The 18,405-nt window shown below is 37.5% G+C and overlaps 2 protein-coding genes across 2 annotated transcripts in view; both read right to left on the bottom strand.

Annotated features, from left to right (window-relative positions):
• Window positions 1–1,189: 1,189 nt before the first annotated feature.
• LOC113914728 (cytochrome b-c1 complex subunit Rieske, mitochondrial-like) lies at window positions 1,190–2,029 on the bottom strand. Its single transcript, XM_035722962.1, is given in 3 exon segments — window positions 1,190–1,851; window positions 1,854–1,941; window positions 1,943–2,029. Coding segments are annotated over 3 exon segments (822 nt in total). The 3' UTR covers window positions 1,190–1,204.
• A 2,125-nt stretch (window positions 2,030–4,154) lies between these two features.
• Window positions 4,155–18,405, bottom strand: part of FOLH1B (folate hydrolase 1B) — a 75,902-nt gene continuing 61,651 nt past the window's right edge. Inside the window, exons 14-19 of the mRNA XM_035723064.1 lie at window positions 17,037–17,128; window positions 15,376–15,466; window positions 10,464–10,728; window positions 10,100–10,181; window positions 6,634–6,726; window positions 4,155–5,091 (exon numbers count right to left, since the gene is read on the bottom strand). Coding sequence (XP_035578957.1) covers window positions 4,902–5,091; window positions 6,634–6,726; window positions 10,100–10,181; window positions 10,464–10,728; window positions 15,376–15,466; window positions 17,037–17,128 — 813 coding nt within the window. The 3' untranslated portion in view covers window positions 4,155–4,901. The remainder of the gene's footprint in view (window positions 5,092–6,633; window positions 6,727–10,099; window positions 10,182–10,463; window positions 10,729–15,375; window positions 15,467–17,036; window positions 17,129–18,405) is intronic.

Here is an 18,405-nt window from a genome sequence, read left to right on the forward strand (position 1 = left end):
TACAGTTTGGTAAGTGATTTTACTTAATCATTATTAAATACCCAGATCAATGTAAAATTTACTTGGTATATTTCCTGTGCACAAAATTAGTTAATGAACCTCGTTTTTAAGCCACACTCAACAACAAATATGTAACTGCAATTTGTTGAAACACATCTTGCAACTACATGAGATAGAAAAAAAACAATAAGCAATTAAAAGATGCATATAAAAGAATAAACAATAATTCAGAATTGTAGGGCTGGAAGCTATAGTAGGTATCTAATTCAACTATATCATCATGAAGAAGAGAAGAGAAAAAAATGATACTTACTATCATATTAAGAAATACCCTACCACTCAAATGACAATATCAAACATGTATTAATTAGTATTTATATGCTGGGCACTGTTCTAAGTGCTTTGCATGTACTAGCTCTTTTAATCCTTACAGAAACCCTGTGAAATACTGTTTAACACCCATTTTTATAGATCGAAAAACTTAAGAGAGCCTTAATAATTTGCCCATAGTCATATTCCAAGTGAAAGGAGCAGGGTTTGAACTGGCAGTCTATTTCCCAAAGCTGTGGTTCTGACCGTCACTGTACAATCTCTTGTACACTTTTGTTTGTTTTAATGCTTTATTTATTTGAGAGAGAGCGTGCACTTGCACTAGTGGGGGGGGGGGGAGAAGCAGAGGGAAAGGGAGAAGCAGACTCCCCACTGAGCAGGGAGCCCGATGGGGGGACTCAATCCCAGGACCCTGGGATCATGACCTGAGCTGAAGGCAGACGCTTAACCAAGTGAGCCACCCAGGTGCCCTGCTGCCGTACAATCTCTTGTGAATAACAGTTACAATAAATGTATTGCCAAAATATGTTATTAAGCCATGCAATTATACAAAATGTTTTGGGGGCAATGCTTATTGCATGTTTACAATTTGACTGAAAGTTCACAAAACTTTCCAGTATCGCGTGCGTTTTTATGCATTTTTAATTTTCTTTAATTTATTTTTATTTTTTTTAACAATGTTTAACAGTGGCTTTATTAGGTGAATGCTTGAAAGCATTCAACATTAAATTCAATTTACTTCACATTAATGTTTGCAAATACAATATTAGCAATTCTTAAATATTGCAAATCAACTTAAGTATAGAAGTCTTGCTTATAAGTCTTCTGAGGTGACAAGAAGACCAAAAGAAGCCTAGAACTTGAGTCCAGGTCTCTAACCAACAATCACTATGTCCTCACCGGTGAACTCATATGAGGGAACTTCAAGGTTGAGAGGTGCAGGCCCCTTCCTGATCCTGCCAGAAGCATCATAGTGTGACCCATGGCAAGGGCAGTAATAACCACCAAAATCTCCTGCATTTGCAATGGGTACACAACCAAGATGAGTGCAAACACCTATCAGGATAACCCATTCAGGTTTCTTTACTTGATCTAAATCATGCTGTGGGTCCCTCAACTGGGACACTTCAACTGCAACCTCCTGCTCAATTTCCTTCTTGGTTCTATGGCGCACAAACAGTGGTTTTCCTCTCCATTTGAAAGCCATGTTCTTGCCTTCTGGAATATCGGATAGCTTGATTTTGATTTTCGACATGGCCAACACATCAGCAGAAGCACTCATGCTGGAAACAAACTGGGAGACGACATTCTTGGCAGCATATGCAACACCTATACTAGTCGTTGCAGTTATCAAATAGGAGAAACTTTTTCTAGCCTCACTGCTCTGTTTTGAAGACTTCGTACCATCTAACACCTCGGTGCATCGATAGTCAGAGAAGTCAGGCACTCTGACGTCTGTGTGGGAATAACGAATGGAAGCTGGGACATTGAGGCCCACGGAGGCGGCCAAAGGCCGCTCGCGGCCTGGTCAATCAGCGACTCCCGGCACAAGAAGGGCCATTTCACGTCCAGCACTGGAGGTTCTGGGGTGGCGGGCACTGAGGCCTGCACCCAGGGGCCGCAGCGCACCCGCCACTCCGCGGGGCGTGGCTGATAGGACGGGCGCGAACGGGCCTGAACGGGCGGCCACCGACAACATGGCGACAGCTTCTCCTATGTACTTTTTAGAATGGTAATGTTCACCTTTCCCCAGTCCCATGCATCACCTACAGTACTGTCCAAATGTCTACCACCAACATCAATAAAAGCCTATTAGCATGCTCAATCAAATCCCATTACAAGGCATTGCTGAAATCCTAGTGCTAAGCACATCACTTCCCAGACATACCATTTGCCAAACACAGTTCCATACGCACACTACCAGCTCTTCACAAACTCTGACGCGAACTCTGCGTCCTGGTAGACACTGGAGACACAATTATGATCCAGACTTCTCCCTAAGGATTGGTACGGGTTAAGATACAGGGAATGGGCAAATGTCCCGGAGGTCTTTACAGAAGAGCTGAAATGTGAAGGAGAGGGAAGTCCTATCTTTTCTGAGGGTGAAGGTCTGTGTGACACAGAGTTTATGAGAAAAAAATTCGGGTTGTGATCTCTTGCTGGGTTAATGCCTTTCCAAGCCATCTATGCCTAGGCCAGAGTGCTTCCTACAAGGTAAATCTCAACATTTGTCTACCCTGTTTAACTGTTACTACATGGCTTTTTATATAGGAAAAGAATCACCCTCCTTAGTGTATCTTCCCAAGCCTTACGCGATCTGATGCTAAACATATAGATTGTTTTCCCACATTCTCCTTGAATTCTAGGAACAGTAAATTATTCGTATTTCTCTAATGGGCCAATTTTTTCTTATTTCTATTCTTTTGTATAAAATGATTACTTTGCATTGGGAATATAAGTGAATAAAATCACTTTGTAACAGTTTCTCATTGCCCAGTAAAATTAAAGATGTACACGTTTTACAACCCAGACATTTCATTTATGGGTAGATGCTGTCAGGAAAGAGAATAACTTGAATATTTGTATTGGGAGATATGTTGTTAGGAGCAAAAGAGAAAACATTCCAAACTCCCAACAGCAGAAAAATGAATGAATGCATTCTGTTATGTGTCAGCTATCCAATTTATTGCTTCTCTGCTCCAGACTTACTCTTATTGCCTACTCTTTGTAAGTATATCTGGGCCCTTTAAAAACTTCTTTGCCACGAGGCATGATGTTAAACTTTGTGAGTAGAAGGCATTGTAGCCACATTGCAGGAAGGGCTTTTCCTTCCTGGTTCCCATGTGCTCACCTGGCAGGCCTCCGCATGCAAATGATTTCAGCATCTGGCTCATATGCATACATGACTTCACCATCACTCCCATCCTGCAGTGTCCCTGTCCTACAGTGCCCCCATCCTGGGGTACCCCCATCCTGCAGTGCCCCCATCCTACTGTGCCCCATCCTGCAGTGTCCCCGTCCCTCAGTGCCCATCCTGCAGTGCCCCCCATCCTGCAGCGCCCCCCGTCCTGCAGTGTTCCCCCATCATGCAGTGCCCCCCATCCTGTAGTGCTCCCCCGTCCTGCAGCGCCCCCCCATCCTGTAGTGCTCCCTCATCCTGCAGTGCTCCCCCATCCTGCAGTGCCCCCGTCCTGCCGTGCTTCCCCCATCCTGCAGTGCTCCCCCGTCCTGCAGCGCCCCCGTCCTGCAGTGCTCCTGTCTTCTGGTATAGGCTGCTGCTGTAGCACTTGCTTCTTGCAGTTCATGGTGGCCAGAACTCAGTAGTCAGGAGCATCTTCTAACATGGCCCTTGGTTGGCTTGGTGGTAGAGAGCCTCTGGCAAGGCAATTTCCCCAAATCAGCTTCCCACAGTGGCCCAGAGTACAGGTTTCTGGGGAGATTTGCAAGTTCTGCTAGCACAGCACCACAGTGCCTTCCTGCTGTTTAGTAAGGCCCTTGGCGTGGGGGGAATTCTTCCCTAGCTGCTCCATCTCAGCCCTAGGGATAGTGACCGCTCCTTGTACCTGACGTACTTACATTCTTTAGAGTTCTCCTTACCTTTAACTAGATAGTATCTCATTACGGCAATGGTACTATAAATAATCATTCTTTATATTAACTTTCCCTGCATATGTTGCTGTGTGATTTCTCTGTCTTAACTGGACCCTGACTTATAACTGTTATATTCATGCAAGTGAATTGCTCCACGTCAGTGAACTCCAGCCCAATGACACATGGATGCACCTTCAAAGGTGAGTGAAAAAAATCAAGTCTTAGAAAATAGATACACAGTATGATTTTATTTATAAACAGTTAAAAAAATACACAAACCCCAAAACATATAATGAATATAGCTATGTGTGGAATAACGATAACAGAAAAGATTCACATAAGATTCAAGAAAGGGAGGATCTCTGGCAGAAGACGAAGGCACACTGGTCAGTGATAGATGGGGGATTCAAAGATATTGGTAACATTTCTTTCTCAAACTGGTTATTTGTGGGGGGCAGTTCTACAAATGTTAATTTATTTCTTATTTTTTACTGTACATAATGTTACATATACCCTTTGATATAAATGGGATATTTGCTAATTTAATAAAAGTAATTATCCTTTATGGTATAGAGTGACTCTATTTACCAGCAGCATGATTAGATCAGAGTAGCTCAACTAGTTTGCTAAGATAGTGATCTCTCAGCCCTGGGTCGACAATAGGGCTGATGCCACTGCTAAATTAGACTCGATTCCCTATAATGCCACATAGGAGTTTTAATATAGTAGGTGTTTGCCTTAATTTTAACCCTTAGTTCAAATTCAGAATAACCTTCTATAATTATAGAATAAAAATTGTCCATCTTTCTTCTTTGATTCATAGGGAGAAGAATGCTAAGATGTGTGTGTGTGTGTATGTGTGTGTGTGTGTGTGTGTGTGTGTGTGTGTGTATTAACTATATTTTTTAGAATATGCCTTTCACGATTCTTTCTGAGTGATAGACCATACCTATTCAATACGGGTTCTCTGAAGAACCACCTCAGGCTACTTCTCTCAGAGTCCCGGCTGCAGCCTGCACGGTAAAGGCTGCAATGGAGATCTGTCTCTTCACTTCTCCCCAGGCTTTGGAAGGATCCACTTTGCTTTCAATATCAAACAGAGCATCATAAATTCCTGGGAATGACTCCCCTGCATACTTGTTGTGGCTGCTGGGAGCATAGATGATGTGCCTGTTGATAAAAACAGTTTGCGGTCTATCAGTTGTCCAAATGATACATACAAGAGAAAAACAGGAGCACTCTACAAGTCCTGGACGGCAGAATTCTAATCTTATGATTTGAACAAGCTCCTTGTCAGCTAAACTTCCAAGTTTAATCATCTCCAAAGTCCAGTCTATGAAGTATATGTTTTGACTTTAAACAGAGGACTTAACATGGTTCAGAGCAACAAAAATAACAATAATAGCCCCAGTAGCTTGTCACCTACTATGGATCGTGCTTGCGATTAAATGATTTGCCTATAATTTTTCTATTCCTTAAAAATAAACACTACAGGGGCGCCTAGGTGGCTGAGTTGGTTAAGCTTCTGTCTCTTGGTTTCAGCTCAGGTCATGATCTCAGGGTCTTGGGATACAGTCCCTTATTGGGCTCTACGCTCAGTGGGAAGTCTGCTTCTCTGCCTCTCTCTCCCCCTCCTCCTGCTTGCACATGCATGTGCATCCTCTCTCTTGAAAATAAATCTTAAAAAAAAACTCTACAAAATTGATACTAGCATTTCAAAAAGGAGGAAATTGAGATCTGAGAGATTAAGTGATTAGTCTCAAGCTACATTGCAAAAAAGTACTGACTTTTCACTATCCCACTTTACCTCCGGAAATGTAGCACAGTTGTGATTATTAAAGTCCTATTTGTGACCTGCCAACCTACTATTGTGTTTTTTCTCTTTAAAAAAGGAGATATACTAACATGTTAGAATGCCCAGCTTAAAGCATGAATAATTATTAAAAACAATTTTGAAAGCGTAACATGACCTAGGTAGAAGGTGATATTTTATTGAAAGACCTATGTCAGTTCATGTCATAACCCATGAAGGGAAGGATAAGTTCCCAAGCCAAGAGGTAAAGAAGGAAAGAAACAATCGTGCTGCCATTGGGAAACCAGTCACATGTCTGGATGATGCCCTTACTCCTAATTCTGATCCTCTGATAATCCATAAACAGAAAGACAGGGTCATTTCTCACTAGTCACTGATCTAATTTGTTCTGCAATTCCTAGTAAGATCAATCTAATGTTCATCACTGATGTTTATCAGAAATATTTACAATTGTTAAACATTAGAAAAAAGTGAACATTAGGAGAAAGAGTATATAAATACATATTTTATATATTTTACATATATTTATTATGTCTTATGTGTATACATACATAAAGAAAAATATATGTTAAGCGAGAGAGGGGCTAAAATTATATAAACCAAATGTAAGCATGATTTTATAACTAACTGACAGAATTGGGGTGATTTTAATTTTTAGTTGTGACTTTGTTGATCTTTTAAATTTCCTACAATGAACATATATTCTTTTATAATCAGAGGTAAAAAAGATATTAAAAAGAAAAAATGCAGCAATCACATTACATTATATGAAGAAATAATATATTTGCCACACATATTTTGAAATTTCTATTTGCTTATAAGAAATCAACTATATTTTTTCCACAGCTCAAAAAAGAAAAAAATAAAGATATAATCAGGAGTCATATTTGTATCCTTACCTATAGAAAGGCCTGTCTGGTAATCCTAAAGGATCAATAAATGCTCGTTCCAAAAACATCAGTTGATCATTCATAATTCTCAATAATATTGGGCTAAACAACAAAACAAATACAGTTGTCACTTCATGAGAAAGCATGCACTGCACAGCAAACTAAAAATTCACAATAAAATTAAATATAACTAATATATCTTAAAACTCTATGATATGTAAATTAAGAACAATAGTATACGTGGTTACATTTTTATTGTTATGTTAATCACCATACATTACATCATTAGTTTTTGATGTAGTGTTCCATGATTTATTGTTTGTGTATAGCATCCAGTGCTCCATGCAGAACGTGCCCTCCTTAATACCCATCACCAGGCTAACCCATTCCCCCACCCCTCTCCCCTCTAGAACCTTCAGTTTGTTTTTCAGAGTCCATAGTCTCTCATGGTTCATCTCCTCCTCTGATTCTCCCCCCTTCATTCTTCCCCTCCTGCTATCTTCTTCTTTTTTTTAAAACATATAATGTATTATTTGTTTCAGAGGTACAGGTCTGTGATTCAACAGTCTTACACAATTCACAGCACTCACCATAGCACATAACCTCCCCAATGTCTATCACCCAGCCACCCCATCCCTCCCACCCCCCACCACTCCATGGTTACATTTTTAAAATCCTATAAAATACTATTCTGCTGAGGCTTTTAAAACCACATAAAGTTATATGTGCCCGTTGAAAAAGACAACAGTAATTTGTATTTATTTTAAAATAATAATTAATCGGCAAACCTAGGTATTTAAATACAGGCAAGATGTTTTTCATCTTAGGTATCCTAATAACCTACTCAAAGAAGTCATTTCGATATTGAATGGGATAGTCGATTAATAGTTAGTAGGGTTCCTGGAAAATTATGCATATTTACCAAACGATAGCCAATGTTTTATTATTATTTTATTATTATTAAAGCCAAATGTCCTAGAAAATCATAATCCATTTCTATAAGGCACTTTGCCAGAGGGAGGAAAGATCATAGTTTTTAAAGACAGAAAATCAACTTCATAGAATATATGGTGTTTGGAATCTCAAGATTTATTTCTCATTGTTGATTTTTTTTTTTTTTTACCCACACACAAATTTGGAAGGATCTGTAAAGTATAAGGAAAAAAAAATCCCATACTCACCCCAGGATGACACAGTTATTATACTAGTAGGTTTACTTTGAATTTTTCTCTATATTTGTTCAATAAAAAGTAATCAAACTGTTTACAATTTTAAATATTTTTGGTTTGCTTCACATTTTATTGTAAATATCTTATATTTCCTTTATAATCAACTATTTCAATGTTTATGAAATGTTCAAATTGGAGGACACCTAACTTTTAGATAGATCAATACCTCTTAGGTATTGATTGTTTTGAATGATTTGATATATTTATAAACTATTTCTATTTTATTATTATTTTAAAAATATTTTATTTTTTTTATTTGACACAGAGAAAGCACACAAGCAGGGGGAGAGGCAGAGGGAGAGGGAGAAATAGGCTCCCCACTGAGCAGGGAGCCCCACTGGGGCTCAATCCCAGGACCCCAAGATCATGACCTGAGCCAAAGGCAGATGTTCAATCGACTGAGCCACCCAGTCGGTTTTATTATATGATAAAATTATTTTATTATATTATAAAAAATAATATTTTTTATTATTATTTATTTATTTATTGAAAGAGCATGAGTGGGGGAAGGGATGGGTAGGGAGAGAGGGAGAGAGAGAATCTTAAGCAGGCTCCACGCCCAGCATGGAGCCTGATATGGAGCTCTGTCTCACGACCCTGAGATCATGACCTGAGCTGAAATCAAGAGTCGGATGTTTAACCAACTGAGCCACCCGGGAGCCCCTTGAATTGTTTGGTATTACAATTCATATCTTTCTCTGAGAAGCCCTTTTTTCTTTCCAAACTTGAAATTCTTTCCTGAAGAAAAGGTCCAAGAAATGGACATACTATGGCAAAGTCTAAGAACTCTGTAAATGGCTCTTTAAACTTTAACAGTATGTATTTATGCTTTTCAGGTTTCTATTTTTTATTTTTATTTATTTATTTTTTCCAAAACGTTTTTAAAACAATTCACAATGTTATCAGAAAAGTGAGAGAGCATCTGTTCCAGGGCACCATCTAGTGTAATGTGTACAACCAAGTTTTAAATCATTACTAAGTTGCTACAAAAACAGTATAACGTTATTTCAAAAGTAGTATGTTATTTTCATCTATATTTTTTAATCAGTAGTTAATTTGAATGTTTTTTTATCTGTTTCTGTACAGGTAGTATCTTCTTTTTGAATTGTCTTGCCCATTGCCAACATTTTCAGCTTTGTTCTTTTGGATTTTCTTACCAATTTTCAAAAAAATATTTTTATAATGTTTATATTACTCCCTTTCCATATTTGCTGGAAAAGAGCTTTCCCAATTTTCTATCTTTGCTTTTGATAATTGGCTTTCATATTATGAACCATTTCAGTGTTCTCAAACCTGATTGCTTTGTCATTTCCCTGTTGCTTCTAAACTTGGAATTTCACTTCCAAGAAATATCAACTTTTAATAAAGAATTTTTCTACAACCATTGCTTATGTTTGCATGTGATGTGAAGTGAGATTCTGAACTCACTTTCTTATCAGTTGCTAAAAGAGCTTAAACAACATTATTGTTAAATATGTCTTTCTTCCTCCATTTATTGTTGATGTGTCCTTCATTACAAACACATTTTTTTTACCCAAATATATTCCTATATGTCACTCATCTATTTTTGGACTGCCTGCTCTTATCTTTCAATGTATTTTTGCATCAGTACCTAAGGATTTGATATCCGTATCATCATAATAGGCTTAATAAACAGTAGAAGTTCACTCTCAAAATTCTACTTCAAAAAAATTTCCTTAATATCCTCTCTTTATTTTTCTCCCATCTTAAAGTTCTATTCCAATTATGTTTACTTTGGTGATTTCACACAGAATGAATCCTAAATGCTTAATATTAGAAGAAAACTGGCTTCTCGGTACTTGTTCTGGAGAAAGAATTTTATCAGGTGGAAGTAGAAATGAGAAACTCTGGAGGTAATGACATTAAGAAGTGTGTTCTGGAAATAGGAGAAGTTGGTTGAAGTATGATGGACAGACACTGAAAGAACAAGAGACAAAGCTAGAAAAAGCTGGGGTCATGCAGTGGAGGCCCCTCAGTGCTAAGGTGGGAATTTTGTCACTAATCAGCTGGTAGTTAAGGAAGTGCTGGCTTTTCTCAGCACAGGGCTGCCACTCAGAAAGTTAGAGGTGGGTCTCGCAGAGATAGGGCAGCCCTGTACAGGATGCTTTAAGGTGGAGAGATAGGAGCAAAACACTTTCCAAAGACAATTCAGCAACAAAGACATCAATTAGTATCTCTTTTTCATTGTATCTATTATACACACAACTTAAAAATGTAGAACATACTTGTTTTTGTCCAAGTCTTGAAGCCTCTCACTGAACGTAGAAGCAATTTCTGTAAAGTTCTTCACAGCAGAGAAAAGTGAATCTGAAATAGAAATCGGGGCCTAATGGCGTTGTCTTATGGCTTATGCAAAGGGAACAGTATAGGAAGCTGTTTGTTCTCTTCTGCATTTTACAAGGTATTTATATTTTATATATTACAAGAGGAGCATCAATGAAATGACAAATACATTTACAGATGTAAACAATCAGTCCCTGATTACAGGGACTAGCAATAAATAATAAATGGACTAAGGTAGATCATAACATTTTAGAGATTAATTGAAGCACAGAGATAATGAATTTTGAAAGAGGAGGTGTAGCATACCAAATGACACACTGTATGTTTTCATTTCTTGTGGATGTCTCATTGAAATATTGTAGATTTTGTCGGCATACTTTCTCAAAACTATAGCATAATCTCGACAGTCAAATGGGAGCACTATGGAATTGGCTAGTTCAAATACCATCCCTCCTCGAACCTGGGCCACAGCGAGGTGATACTTAAAAGTTGGATCATAAAATTTTTCCACCAATTCATATGTTTCAGAGACACTGTGATACAAAGGATAGCTCCTGGATTTGCTTGTTGCCTACAGAAAGAAAACAACAACAACACAAAAACGCACACACACAAAATATATCTCTTATAAAATAGCTTATAATAAAATGCATAGTAACATATTTACTATTAATACTAGTAAAACTGTTTTGGTCAGTAATGAATAAAGGAATGTATTTAAGAACCTCAATAAGCCACTTACTAAAGGGTTAATATTATAATGTTAAAATATACCCCAGATGTGTAATTAAAAAATATGTGTATACAACATAAATGATAGTATAAAAATCATCTGAAAGGGCCTAACAGTCTTGCCTTCAAGGATACAGGAGATGTGAAAATGTTCCTGAAACAAAGACAAGATAATGTTACATTTAAGTACAAATAATTTAAGAAAACAGGGAATTGTTGGAGGTGATTGTAAATGAGCATTATACAATATTATATAGGATAATGCTGCAAGTTGTTAATGACTGAAATTCCACGAATGGATGATTCTCTGACAAGCAGCGTGCAGAAGCATGAAGAATCCGCAGAGTGAGGGGTTCAGGAGTGGATCCAAAGTCTCACAAAGGAGAGAGAAGGAATGCTCAGACACATATAAGACACCAAGAACATACAAAAAAGGCAAGCGGCAAGGACTTTCCAAACTTTGAATTGCTGATTTATGCCTTTTGCCTGCCTTATTTAGCTGTTTATGTTTTTACTAATATAGAAGAACACTTTATATAGCAGGCTAGGATTCTAAAATTAGACAGCTGGAGTTTGAATCCAGGCTTTAGGATTTATTACCAAATAACTTTGGGTGGTTACTAACCCAAAGATTATTAGCTTTTCTTTACTGTAGTAGTCTCATGAGTAAAATGGAGATAATATTAACATCTACCCTCACCCCACCCCCATCTAGCCCTGCCTAACTTCCTACCCCAATGGTAAGATTAAAGATTTCCTGTCTGGGGAGAATAACTAGTCCAAGAGAAAAGATCTATAGATTCTGTAGACCTATAGTTGTTGCCTCCCCTAAAGTATCTAGAACAGGCATTCTTGATCACTCTTCTCTGAAGCTTCCCATTTGACAATTGCCACCCTTGCATACAGGGCTTTGGTCAGCTTTTTATAGACTCACTCCTAAATAAGACAGGTTGCCAAAGATGCCCAGGTATTTGAAAACAGCCTTTGACTTGAAAGATACAGACCAAACACACATACTAAAATAAAATCAACTGGGGTGCCTGGGTGGCTCAGTTGGTTAAGCGACCGCCTTCGGCTCAGGTCATGATCCCGGAATCCTGGGATCGAGCGGGGAGCCTGCTTCTCCTTCTGACACTCTCCCCTCTCATGCTGTTTCTCTCTCTCTCTCTCTCTCTCAAATAAATAAAAAAATAAATAAAATCTTTAAAAAAAAGTTAAAAAAAATCAACTCGAGAGTAAGGAGGTACTGCATGGAATGGAGGCAAACTTAATAATAACAATAGTAATAAAGATTTCAATAAAAAAATGAATGACAGAGTTGAGAAAAATATTCCTGATAGTAAAAAAAAAGACACAGATAAAAGCAAAAGATAAAAAATGAACACATCAGAAAATAATCCCCAGATGTTAAACAACTAGTAATAGTTCAAAAAAGACAAAAGAGGGAAGAAGTGATCAAAGGGAAATGCATTCCCTCCAACTGCAAGACATGGGTTTCCAGACCAAAGGGCCCACTCTGTGTCCAGCCCAGTGTAAGAAAAAATGGCATAACCAAGGCACACATGCACACCAAGGACAACATGGAAGATACTAAAACCTTCCTTTAAAAAAAAATCATGGTACCAGTGTGGAAACAGACACATAGATCAATGAATGAAAAAGAATAAAGAGCCCAGAAATAAATCCATACATATGTGGTCATTTAATCAATGACAAAGTTGGCAAGGATGACACAGTGGGGAAAGGACAGTCTCTTGAATAAATAGTGCTGCGAAAACTGGACCGCTACATGAAGAAGAATGAAACTGGACCACTTTCTTACCCCATATACAAAAATAAATTCAAAATGGATGAAGGACTTGAAGACCTGTAACATTAAAACTCTTAGAAGAATACATGAGCAGTAGGCTCTTTGACACAGCCCTAACAATATTCCCTTGGACCAGTCTCCTCCAGCAAGGGCAGCAAAGCTAAAATATACACATGGGACTATATCAAAATAAAAAGCTTCTGCACAGCAAAGGAAACAGTCAACCAAAGGAAAGGGCAGCCTACTGAGCAGGAGAAGATATTTGAAAATCATACATCCATTAAGGATTTACTTTCCAAAATATTTAAAGAACTTGGACAACTCAGTATCAAAAACACAAACATGATTAAAAACTGGGCAAAGGAGAAAAAAAACTGGGCAGATGACTTGAATAGACATTTTTACAAAGAAGACACACAGATGTCCAACAGGTACATAAAAAATGTTCAACATCACTAATTTTCAAAGAAATGCAAATCAAAATCACAGTATCACCTCATACTTGTCAGATTGGCTATTATCTAAAAGGCAAAATATAACAAGTGTTGGCGAGGTTGTAGAGAAAATGAACCTTCACGCACTGTTGGTGGGAATGCAAACTGGTGCAGTCACCATGGAAAATAATAAGGAGATTCCTTAAAAATTTAAAAATAGATCTACCATACAATCCAGAAGTTCCACTGCTGGGTATTTATCAGAAGACAATGAAAACATTAATTCAGAGATACATGCACTCCCTATGTTCACTGGATTATTTACAACAGCCAAGATATGGAAGTAGCCTAAGTGTCCATCACACACACACACACACACACACACACACACACACACACACACACACACACACACAGGAATATTACTCAGCCATAAAAAAGAATGAAATCTTGCCATTTGCAATATGGATGGACCTAGAGGCTATTATGCTAAGTGAAATAAGTCAGAGAAAGACAGAACACCACACGATTCCTTATATGTGGAATCTAAAAAACAAAAAAATGAACACACAAAACAGAAACAGACTCACAGATACAAAAAACAAAGTGCTGTTGGTTACCAGAGAGGGGAAGGGTTAGAGGGCAGGGAAAATAGGTAAAGGGCTTTAAGGGGCACAAACTTTCAGTGATAAAATAACCAAGTCCTAGAGATGTTAATGTACAGCACAGGGAATACAGTCAGTAATATTGTAGTAAATTGTATATCGATAGAGGGTAACTAGATATTGTGGGGATCATTTTGTAATGCTTAAAAATCCTAAATCACTATGATACACACCTGAAACTAATAAGATATTGAATGCCAATTATACTTCAATAAAAGGAAAAAATCAGAGCCAAGGGATCAGGGGTCAAATAGCACCACATTTCTCAACAGCAATCCTGAAGCTTGGAAGATGCTGAGGGATGAGTTCAGAATTCTGAGGACATAGGATTTTCAACCAAAAGCTTTGTGCCCACACAAACTATCCAAGAATTGTGTGTGGTATAAATGTATTTCAGACAGGGAAGGGCTTTCGCTTTGATACACCCTTTTTAAGAAGTTCCTGAAGGATGTGCTTCAAACATACTAAAGAGTAAACAAGAAAAAAGAAGAGACAAAATCCAGGAAAGAGAAGATGCAAAACAGGAGAGAAGTGACGGTCTCTCAGACTTCTCAATGAAAGAAAATTGCACAGGCAAGAGCTGTGTCACAGGCAAAGAAAACCACCAGAGAATCCACTGGAGCAGGAGAAGAAGAACCCAAGGGGGAAAAAGAAATCTGCCAGATCACCCAATAGGTTTGAATACCCTGAAACTTTGTGGTGAATTAGTTATGGATACATGGAGAGGAAAAAAAAAGATATTCTAATCCACAAGTATGGTACAACGATATACTGAGAAAATGCAATGAGGGAAAGTATTTGGGAGTTAGGAGAAAAAGTGATATAGAAACGCTAAATGCCTATCTTTCCTCATGAGAAGTAAATGGATGATACATCAGACTGAAAAACAAATAAATAGCAGCAGGAGCATAGCATGTATAAGCATGCAGATAGATGTCAGAAGAAACCAATGAAAAAGTTGAAAAAATGTGAATCTGTTGAACAGAATCAGAGATGGGACGAGCCTGCAAGTGGAATAAGGGACCAGTGTTTTTCATCATACACCCTTACAGAACCGTATGACAGTTCGTGAACTATGTCCTATGTTACTTTGGTAAACATAAAAACTATAAAATTGTCATTACCATCAGCAACAATGGTAGGAAAAAAATCATGACCTGATATGTGTTCGTTGCTTCTTGTGCCATAGAGCATAATTTTCATGTTTACTGACTAGAGATAGAATGGGATAAAAATCCAAACATCTGCTGGTCTGGATACTAATTCATCTTTGGAATGATAACAGATAGGGAGGAGTCAAAGACAATTTCTACATTTCTAGTGTAAGTAACTGGGTGAAAGCAATGCCACCTAATGAAACAAAATATATTTAAGGGAGAACATGCAAGTTCAAGTTCTAAGGCTTAGGATACCCAATTCAGGCATTATCCCATGTGACAGTAGCATGATCTCAACCACTTCTGCTTTAAATTCCTCTATTTCTCTAGGGTTTATGTCACCCTTTTTTTATTCCAGAATTATTTGTGTAGCTAAAATATATTCATAAGTAATCTTGAAAAACATACTGACAGACTTACCCAATTTTTAGTGTACCGTGCTCTGCTTGAAGCAATTCCAAGTCTTTGGAAGAACACCTCAAAGTCATTACCAGATCCCAACTTACTAATCCTTTTAGGGATAAAACAGGAGATTATTTGAGTAGTTTCTTCAGTGAGTACAAATTAAAGATTAATTAAACTCTATTCTTGCTCTTATAAATATCATTTTTCTTTATAAAAATCACATCAGACAAGCAACAACAACAAAAAGTAATTGAAAGGAATATCAGTCCTGATCACAAAGTATCTACTTCCATAAGACTGTTTTGGGTAGTAGGGACCATTGTTCTTTTGGGTTCCTGAACCCAATTCCAACATGTGGAGGGGGATGTGTGGTGTTTCCCATATCAGCGACAAGCAATGCTTGGGTGTCCTCCAACTCAACTCAGTTCTGACACTGAAGGTAGCACCAGATTCCACAGGTGAATGGCTCAGTCCCACAAGACTGCCCCTCCACTGATTTCAGAAGCCAACTACAAACCCAGATTGTTATCTGTGTTTCTGACCAATGGGCTACAGATTGGATATTCCCAAGTTCTCTTCCTTGCTTTCGATTAATTTGCTAGAGCTGTTCCCAGAACCCAGAGAACCATTTTATTTACTAGATCAATGGTTTATTATAAAAGGATGTAACTCAGAACAGCCAGATGGAGGGGGTGCAGAGGGCAAGGTGTGGGGAAAGGGTGCTGAGCTGTCCACGCCCTCCCCAGGTATGCCACTCTGCTGTAAGTTCCATGTATCCACCAACATGGGAGCTCTCTGAACCCTATCTTCTTGGGTGTGTATCTTCATTATAAAGGCACAATTGATTAAATCATTGGCCATTGCAGAGTGATTCAACCTCTGCTCATGGGGTGGGACTAAAGTTCCAATTCTCTAATTACATAGTTGGTTCTGGCCATCAGCCCCCATCCTTAGGTGGGGTCCAAAGGTCACCCTGCTAATGCAACAAGAGACACCCTTGTCTCTTTCATCACTTAGAACATTCTAAAGATTTTGGGAGCTCTCTGTGCCACGAAAGGGGCCAAAGATCTAATATATACTTCCTATTATAAATCATAGTATCACAATTGCCTAAGTTACTTTTTTTTTAAAGATTCATTAAGTTGGAAAATATTTTCCCTCAACTTATTTTATCGTCTGTATTTGTTGTTCATAATAAAGTTAAAAGAAGCAGATTTTTTTAGATAATTCAGATGTAAATCCTACCTTAAAAATTTTTAGTTATTCATACTCTTGATAGGTATAATCTTATCTATAATTAATCTATATCTCTGAGATATTTATTCCTCAAACCTTGCTTGTGATGACACAACCATATTGAAATGATGCCTATATTTTTCTTAGAGTAACTAAAATGTTTTTTAACAGTATGATATTCAGAAAAAAGAAAATGTATCAAATAACTAAGGGACAGAAATGTGAGGGGAACTATTTTCCACCATTATAACTTTTGACTTATATATTGCCTGCTCAAAAAAGAACCATTTTTAGATGGCCTATAGATTTAACTTCAAAACACATAGTAATATTCTATTTGAGAAACAAAGCATCACCTTCCCTTTATCATTGAAAGAAAATACACTTTCATTTTCAATCCAATCCTATAATCTATCTAGTAGAAAGTCTTGTTTGTTTACCTGGGCATGCCACTGAACTCCAGTGAAGGACTTTTTCCATTCCAGCTCTCATAAAGAGATTTGCCTTCAAAGCCTTCATCGGGGCTTTGGAGCTACACAGATTAAAAGGGAAAAAAAGAAAATACCTATAAATCAGATATTTTAAAATTTAAATGTCCATTAACCAGGGAATGAATAACTAAACTATATTCAGCAAGACACATGATACAATTCATATATTAGCAGTCATTAAGAATTACAATGAGTTTCTGACAATAGGGGAAAATGTTCATGCTATTATATATAAGTGTGACTATTATAAAGAATACATGATGTGTATGGAAAAGAAGGCCAAATTATTACCAAGCTACTGTAGGCAAACGAATGGTCATATTGTAAGATTTTTTGGTCTATTTTTTCTGAGTTGAGGGAGGCTGCTCTCAAAAACACACATTTCTCTCCTCTTATAAAAAAGAAAATGAAAGGAAGCAAGGTGATTAAGAGAAGGTATTTCTTTTAATATTGCTTCTTGTCAGTAAGGTTGCTAAAGTCATTAAATAATACACAATAAAAATAAATGCATTAATATTTTATTTAATCAATTATTTACTATAATTGTGTTAAATATTGGGCTTTAAATACATTTTCTGGTTTTACAGATGAGAAAACTAAGGAAAAAAATATGACCTATTATTGAGTTCTAGACCTATTCTTGAAATCTAGTGCATTAGATGTTATGCTGGAAACATTTCACAAACTAAACTTTAATTATACATGTTCCATCACTATTCATGGGTTATTTATTATACATTATATGGTATACAATGTTTTTATATTATATTTAATAAAAGTCCTATGTTCTATTTTTTTAAAGATTTTATTTATTTATTTATTTATTAGAGAGCAAGCGAGAAAGAAACAGCATGAGAGGGGAGAGGGTCAGAGGGAGAAGTAGGCTCCCCACTGAGCTGGGAGCCTGACGTGGGACTCAACCCCAGGACTCCGGGATCATGACCTGAGCCCAAGGCAGTCGCTTAACCAACTGAGCCACCCAGGCGCTTTTCAACAAAGTGATTTTTAAAAGTTTATAGAGTACCTATGTTGTTTAAGACTTTTTGTGAATGCCAGGGAAACGAAGCTCAATAAGACACATTACATACTCTCTACGAGTGAGAACTACAGGTAAAAATGTGGAATGCAATGTGCTAGGTGCAAAGGTCTATGGGAACACAAATTTGCATAAGCATGAGGAGAGAGTCAGAACTTAGGTTAACAGAAATTATGTTATTAACATCTTAATTTGTAAAATATGAATAAATAGGCAACAAAAGAATTTCACTCAAGCTTATAAATTGACACAAAATTTTGATATAAGGAACAGCACTGCTCC

This window comes from Zalophus californianus, chromosome 11, assembly GCF_009762305.2.
Source record: "Zalophus californianus isolate mZalCal1 chromosome 11, mZalCal1.pri.v2, whole genome shotgun sequence".
Lineage (NCBI taxonomy): Eukaryota > Metazoa > Chordata > Mammalia > Carnivora > Otariidae > Zalophus > Zalophus californianus.